The sequence below is a fragment of the Oncorhynchus gorbuscha genome, linkage group LG05 (assembly GCF_021184085.1).
Source record: "Oncorhynchus gorbuscha isolate QuinsamMale2020 ecotype Even-year linkage group LG05, OgorEven_v1.0, whole genome shotgun sequence".
Lineage (NCBI taxonomy): Eukaryota > Metazoa > Chordata > Actinopteri > Salmoniformes > Salmonidae > Oncorhynchus > Oncorhynchus gorbuscha.
Genome location: NC_060177.1, coordinates 70,921,957 through 70,930,073, shown reverse-complemented (window position 1 = coordinate 70,930,073; position 8,117 = coordinate 70,921,957). Strand labels below are relative to the sequence as shown.

Sequence of the window (8,117 nt, the reverse complement as noted above, 5' to 3'; positions counted from 1 at the left end):
TCAATGATAATATGTAAAGATATGATCTGATGCCATTTTATATACTGTATCTTACATTGAACATCATAGAATGTCATTTAAATCTGTATGACATAACTCTGGAGTATTTCTGTTGGTTGTTTTGGTGGACTTTGAGGTTCACATTAACTGCAAGCTGAACACACACACACACACACACACACACACACACACACACACACACAGGTTATCGAAGTGTGCAGGTATTTCTGTCTGTACAGTGTTGGTGGGGCAGGGGCTTATCGGAACACTACAGTGTTAGCAGGGAGGAGCATCATTGTTTATCCTGCTCAACCAATGAGAAGAGATAGAACCCCTCTACATGGCTGAAATCGTCTGGAGGTTAAAGAGACCCGACAGTCACCTACCATCACGCACACAGGATTGAGCCAAGAGGACAACAGGACTAGCAACGGACATCCTCTGACCTGTCTGTGATTTTCTTCAGCTCTTCGCCAACTTCTACAGGTAAGAGTTTCAACCCTCACTACAGCTTTTTTTTCCCATTACTGTCATCATCCTATCATTTCTGAAGATATTTCAATCTGTTGTTGATGATGTAGCATACTGTAACTGTTATCTGGCATTTGAAAATACAAATACCAAGATGCATGTCATTATTTAATGCAGGTGCATCAAGTGTGTCATTAGTGTTAATTGCCATTTGACCCAGTTGTATTGCACATGTGTAACTTATTCTATAGAGGTCAAATGTCCGTTGGATAAGTTTTACATAGACAATTACAGCATGCCTACACAGTTACCAAAAGTTCTGAATGGACCAGGAGGATAGTTCTAGAGCTCTGTGTTCTGAATTAACCAGGAGGGACGTTCTAGAACTCTCTACGTAACACAGTAGGTCATCTTGGAAACTGGAAAGCTACTGTGTGGGATTATTCTAAAGCCAAAAGACTATTGATATGTATAGCCTCTGAGCCAAGGACACAGATTACACTGTAATGCTGTGTGATGATGATGGGGAGAGAGGAGGACAGACAGGCAATCTTAGGGAGGACATTGATTACGGTGGTAAAGAGGTCTGAGTAAGAGTGACAGAGACAGAAGAGAGATTAGAGGGAGAAAGTAGAGAGACAGATTATGGACATAAAGTAAAACCGTGTGATGATTATTGAGATGATGACATGGTCCTTATGAAGTGAATCTGTTATGGCATTGGTCTAGTGGTCATCCCTGACCTAGTAGAAAATATATCTCCTGGGTTTTGAAACACAAAAACAAGGGGATTGACAAGGATTATTGTCAACTCGCACTGATAAAGGTTTTAGAGACAATGTTGACTGGAAAAAGTCTCCCTTCATTCCACTTGTTGTTTTTCATAGATCTTCCTCTGACAGACTAGAACCAGAGTTCATACCAACCTGAGTTTATATCCTGGCTTCTCAATGCACTGAAGCCAGAAATCTTCAATTGACTTGTTAGATCCTATCGATGCTATGGTGTTGACTTCTCACGGCTCTTGTGTAACAATTCTCTGACAAAGCTGGATTAGCAGGGCCAGCTCGCTGTTAATTTGTCTCTAGCGTAAAAATAACCCTTACTAAGCAATTTGCAAAGCCTGCAGTGACGAGAACATTAGTGTGTGTGTGTGTGCGTTGTGTTCTACCATATTAAAACCTGTGTGTGTGTACATTGTGTTCCACCATACTATTCACTGGACAGATTTTCCAGACAAGCTGATGAAAGAAGGCATTATGTCACTGGGGGGGGTCTCACACTAATCACAGATCATGCTTATGTTCATGTCTTGTTCTCGTCTTGGTAATGACCCAGCACCAGTGTAGAAATGTGGGATATATTCATCACAAACTCTTCATGTTCTTGTCTTCACAGGGAACTATGATGGTTGGCCAACAGAGACTTCTCCTCACCGTGGCAACCTGCCTATTTCTCCTAGCAACCCTATGCCCCACCTTAGAGGCACGTCGTGGTGGGAGCTTCGGACGTAGTGGCGGTGGGGGGTGGGGAGGTAGTAGACGTGGAGGTAGCGGTTACCCTCGTCAAGGTGGAGGCACGGGATACCGACCAATGCCATCCTCGAGCGGACCGGCATACCGACCAATGCCTGCCCAGAGTGGAGGCTCCAGTGTGGGGAAGATGGCAGGGGCTGCTGCTGCTGGTGCCGTGGGGGGAGCAATGCTGGGCAGTGCCCTGAGTCGTCCTGGCTATGGAGGAGGATATGGGGGGTATGGAGGTGGTTATGGGGGGGGTTATGGAGGCTATGGAGGAGGCTATGGGGGCTACCCCAGAGGTGGAGGGTATGGCCCCAGGCCTGGTGGCTATGAGGGACCAGAGGGCTCTGGGGATATGGAGTACTACTATGGAGCATCCAGCGGGCCCATCTATAACAGCATCATCGTCATCATTGGGTCACTAATGTCACTGGTGATGGGGCACTGGATGGGAGTGATGTAGAGAAAACAGAAAGAGAGGGATGGAGTTACAACTAAAGATAGACCAAGACCATGTGTATATAAAGACTCTTTGAGACCAAGACTAGACTCTGACCCCAGACCAAGACCAAGACCATGTGTATATAAAGACTCTTCAGACCAAGACTAGACTCTGACCCCAGACCCAGACCAAGACCATGTGTATATAAAGACTCTTTGAGACCAAGACTAGACTCTGACCCCAGACCCAGACCAAGACCATGTGTATATAAAGACTCTTCAGACCAAGACTAGACTCTGACCCCAGACTCAGACCAAGACCATGTGTATATAAAGACTCTTTGAGACCAAGACTAGACTCTGACCCCAGACCCAGACCAAGACCATGTGTATATAAAGACTCTTTGAGACCAAGACTAGACTCTGACCCCAGACCCAGACCAAGACCATGTGTATATAAAGACTCTTCAGACCAAGACTAGACTCTGACCCCAGACCCAGACCAAGACCATGTGTATATAAAGACTCTTTGAGACCAAGACTAGACTCTGACCCCAGACCCAGACCAAGACCATGTGTATATAAAGACTCTTGAGACCAAGACTAGACTCTGACCCCAGACCCAGACCAAGACCATGTGTATATAAAGACTCTTTGAGACCAAGACTAGACTCTGACCCCAGACCCAGACCAAGACCATGTGTATATAAAGACTCTTGAGACTAAGACTAGACTCTGACCCCAGACCCAGACCAAGACCTTGGGTATTGAGTCCCAAACCATGACTGAACACTAATCTCACAGGTTGTGATTCCATCTAATTAGATTTGCAGGTGTAGTGGAGCAAATACACTTCCTGTATAGCTCCCTGATCCAGAAACACACTGATGCAGATTATTTGTCAACTAACTATTTGCACAACATTTGTTTTCTGAGACATACTTAAACAACATACAAATATCTAGTGTGATAATTGACCTTCCAGTCGAGCACTCACTACCTCAATTACACATGATTTACTTTATATTTTCTTTACCATGGTTGCTATCAACACTTTAATATTGCCATGCTGTGGACATACAGTATAAAGGTCAATCTTTATTTGAAATAGTCCCGTTAAAACAGGTTGAACTTATTTCAACACCTGGTAGAACACTGGCAGCGTTTGGATTTGGATTTGTAAATTCTGTATATTGTACAATTCTATGAATTTGATTTTGTTTCCATTATTTTTCTTACTTTATTAAATAGGCTGTGTGTGTGGTGGAGTGTATAAATTCTAGTATGATCCAAAAAGTTTTTGTTTTGGTGTCATTTGATGTATTTTTCCTGTGGGGTTATTCCAATAAAGACATGAGAGACAGAGATGTAAATGTATTCATTTATGACCTTGACTATAATCAGAATGTGAAGAGGAACTACCATCAGCTCATTAAAATGACAATGGGTCAGTTCAGATAGAAGTCATATTTAGATGAGGCTTTTGATGACAGACTAAACATTAAAAGTCATGTCAGTAACTGTACAACAACCAACAGTCAATCAAGGATGGTTCTTGAAGGCAGATTGGATTCTAGAATCTGAAATCTGTTCTTGGGAATCTGTGAATGACTGTATCTAGGCCATTCATTGAAGTGGATCTCCGTTAAAAATAAGATTAGGAACCCGATTCACACAGTGGAGGTATTCATTGTCATGGTAAAGGCTTTTAGACTGCCCAGAGTATCATTGGGCTGCAATGCTATTGTTATGACACATATGTTAACATGTGCCAGGTATGTTGGTCAGCAGTCAATAATAGGATGTCCCATGACTAAACACTCATTGTGTGATCACTAAAAGTGTCAGTAATAAAGCCTCTCTTGAAAAAGCCAAACCTTGACCCAGAAAATATAAAAAACTATCGGCCTATATCGAATCTTCCATTCCTCTTAAACATTTTAGAAAAGGCTGTTGCGCAGCAACTCACTGACTTCCTGAAGACAAACAATGTATACGAAATGCTTCAGTCTGGTTTTAGACCCCATCATAGCACTGAGACTGCACTTGTGAAGGTGGTAAATGACCTTTTAATGGCATCAGACAGAGGCTCTGCATCTGTCCTCGTGCTCCTAGACATTTACATTTACATTTAAGTCATTTAGCAGACGCTCTTATCCAGAGCGACTTACAAATTGGTGCATTCACCTTATGACATCCAGTGGAACAGCCACTTTACAATAGTGCATCTAAATCTTTTAAGGGGGGGTGAGAAGGATTACTTTATCCTATCCTAGGTATTCCTTAAAGAGGTGGGGTTTCAGGTGTCTCCGGAAGGTGGTGATTGACTCCGCTGTCCTGGCGTCATGAGGGAGTTTGTTCCACCATTGGGGAGCCAGAGCAGCGAACAGTTTTGACTGGGCTGAGCGGGAACTGTACTTCCTCAGTGGTAGGGAGGCGAGCAGGCCAGAGGTGGATGAACGCAGTGCCCTTATTTGGGTGTAGGGCCTGATCAGAGCCTGGAGGTACTGAGGTGCCGTTCCCCTCACAGCTCCGTAGGCAAGCACCATGGTCTTGTAGAGGATGCGAGCTTCAACTGGAAGCCAGTGGAGAGAGAGGAGGAGCGGGGTGACGTGAGAGAACTTAGGAAGGTTGAACACTAGACGGGCTGCGGCGTTCTGGATGAGTTGTAGGGGTTTAATGGCACAGGCAGGGAGCCCAGCCAACAGCGAGTTGCAGTAATCCAGACGGGAGATGACAAGTGCCTGGATTAGGACCTGCGCCGCTTCCTGTGTGAGGCAGGGTCGTACTCTGCAGATGTTGTAGAGCATGAACCTACAGGAACGGGCCACCGCCTTGATGTTAGTTGAGAACGACAGGGTGTTTTCCAGGATCACGCCAAGGTTCTTAGCGCTCTGGGACCTTAGTGCTGCTTTTGATACAATCGATCACCACATTCTTTTGGAGAGATTGGAAACCCAAATTGGTCTACAAGTTCTGGCCTGGTTTAGATCTTATCTATCGGAAAGATATCAGTTTGTCTCTGTGAATGGTTTGTCCTCTGACAAATCAACTGTAAATTTTGGTGTTCCTCAAGGTTCCGTTTTAGGATCACTATTGTTTTCACTATATATTTTACCTCTTGGGGATGTCATTCGAAAACATAATGTTAACTTTCACTGCTATGCGGATGACACACAGCTGTACATTTCAATGAAACATGGTGAAGCCCCAAAATTGCCCTCGCTAGAAGCATGTGTTTCAGACATAAGGAAGTGGATGGCTGCAAACTTTCTACTTTTAAACTCTGACAAAACAGAGATGCCTGTTCTAGGTCCCAAGAAACAAAGAGATCTTCTGTTGAATCTGACAATTAATCTTAATGGTTGTACAGTCGTCTCAAATAAAACTGTGAAGGACCTCGGCGTTACTCTGGACCCTGATCTCTCTTTTGAAGAACATATCAAGACCATTTCAAGGACAGCTTTTTTCCATCTACGTAACATTGCAAAAATCAGATACTTTCTGTCCAAAAATGATGCCGAAAAATGTATCCATGCTTTCGTGACTTCTAGGTTAGACTACTGCAATGCTCTACTTTCCGGCTACCCGGATAAAGCACTAAATAAACTTCAGTTAGTGCTAAATACGGCTGCTAGAAAAAAAAATGATCATATTACTCCAGTGCTAGCCTCCCTACACTGGCTTCCTGTCAAAGCAAGGGCTGATTTCAAGGTTTTACTGCTAACCTACAAAGCATTACATGGGCTTGCTCCTACCTATCTCTCTGATTTGGTCCTGCCGTACATACCTACACGTACGCTACGGTCACAAGACGCAGGCCTCCTAATTGTCCCTAGAATTTCTAAGCAAACAGCTGGAGGCAGGGCTTTCTCCTATAGAGCTAAATTTTTATGGAGCGGTTTCCCTACCCATGTCAGAGACGCAAACTCGGTCTCAACCTTTAAGTCTTTACTGAAGACTCATCTCTTCAGTGGGTCATATGATTGAGTGTAGTCTGGCCCAGGAGTGGGAAGGTGAAAGGAAAGGCTCTGGAGCAACCAACCCACCCTTGCTGTCTCTGCCTGGCCGGTTCCCTTCTTTCTACTGGAATTCTCTGCCTCTAACCCTATTACAGGGGCTGAGTCACTGGCTTACTGGGGCTCTCTCATACCGTCCCTGGGAGGGGTGCGTCACCTGAGTGGGTTGAGTCACTGATGGGATCATCCTGTCTGCCCCCCCCCCCTTGGGTTGTGCCGTGGCGGAGATCTTTGTGGGCTATACTCAGCCTTGTCTCAGGATGGTGAGTTGGTGGTTGAAGATATCCCTCTAGTGGTGTGGGGGCTGTGCTTTGGCAAAGTGGGTGGGGTTATATCCTTCCTGTTTGGCCCTGTCCGGGGGTGTCCTCGGATGGGGGAACAGTGTCTCCTGACCCCTCCTGTCTCAACCTCCAGTATTTATGCTGCAGTAGTTTATGTGTCGGGGGCTAGGGTCAGTTTGTCATATCTGGAGTACTTCTCATTTACATTTACATTTAAGTCATTTAGCAGACGCTCTTATCCAGAGCGACTTACAAATTGGTGCATTCACCTTATGACATCCAGTGGGACAGTCACTTAACAATAGTGCATCTAAAACTTAGGGGGGGTGGGGTGAGAGGGATTACTTAACCTATCCTAGGTATTCCTTAAAGAGGTGGGGTTTCAGGTGTCTCCGGAAGGTGGTGATTGACTCCGCTGTCCTGGCGTCGTGAGGGAGTTTGTTCCACCATTGGGGGGCCAGGGCAGCGAACAGTTTTGACTGGGCTGAGCGGGAGCTGTACTTCCTCAGTGGTAGGGAGGCGAGCAGGCCAGAGGTGGATGAACGCAGTGCCCTTGTTTGGGTGTAGGGCCTGATCAGAGCCTGGAGGTACTGAGGTGCCGTTCCCCTCACAGCTCCGTAGGCAAGCACCATGGTCTTGTAGCGGATGCGAGCTTCAACTGGAAGCCAGTGGAGAGAACGGAGGAGCGGGGTGACGTGAGAGAACTTGGGAAGGTTGAACACCAGACGGGCTGCGGCGTTCTGGATGAGTTGAAGGGGTTTAATGGCACAGGCAGGGAGCCCAGCCAACAGCGAGTTGCAGTAATCCAGACGGGAGATGACAAGTGCCTGGATTAGGACCTGCGCCGCTTCCTGTGTGAGGCAGGGTCGTACTCTGCGGATGTTGTAGAGCATGAACCTACAGGAACGGGCCACCGCCTTGATGTTAGTAGAGAACGACAGGGTGTTGTCCAGGATCACGCCAAGGTTCTTGGCGCTCTGGGAGGAGGACACAATGGAGTTGTCGACCGTGATGGCGAGATCATGGAACGGGCAGTCCTTCCCCGGGAGGAAGAGCAGCTCCGTCTTGCCGAGGTTCAGCTTGAGGTGGTGATCCGTCATCCACACTGATATGTCTGCCAGACATGCAGAGATGCGATTCGCCACCTGGTCATCAGAAGGGGGAAAGGAGAAGATTAATTGTGTGTCGTCTGCATAGCAATGATAAGAGAGACCATGTGAGGTTATGACAGAGCCAAGTGACTTGGTGTATAGCGAGAATAGGAGAGGGCCAAGAACAGAGCCCTGGGGGACACCAGTGGTGAGAGCGCGTGGTGAGGAGACAGATTCTCGCCACGCCACCTGGTAGGAGCGACCTGTCAGGTAGGACGCAATCCAAGCGTGGGCCGC

The 8,117-nt window shown here is 46.3% G+C and overlaps 1 protein-coding gene across 1 annotated transcript; it reads left to right on the top strand.

Moving 5' to 3' along the window:
* Nucleotides 1–293: 293 nt before the first annotated feature.
* Nucleotides 294–3,792, top strand: LOC124035241 (glycine-rich cell wall structural protein-like). The gene is made up of 2 exons (XM_046348687.1): nt 294–486; nt 1,870–3,792. Exon 2 carries the CDS (start codon nt 1,876–1,878, stop codon nt 2,449–2,451), a length of 576 nt encoding a protein of 191 aa, XP_046204643.1. The 5' UTR covers nt 294–486; nt 1,870–1,875; the 3' UTR covers nt 2,452–3,792.
* The last annotated feature ends 4,325 nt before the right edge of the window (nt 3,793–8,117 follow it).

What these genes read in the sequence shown, in the direction of transcription:
- LOC124035241 (XM_046348687.1), top strand. Translation starts at nt 1,876, where the DNA reads ATGATGGTTGGCCAACAGAGACTTCTCCTCACCGTGGCAACCTGCCTA.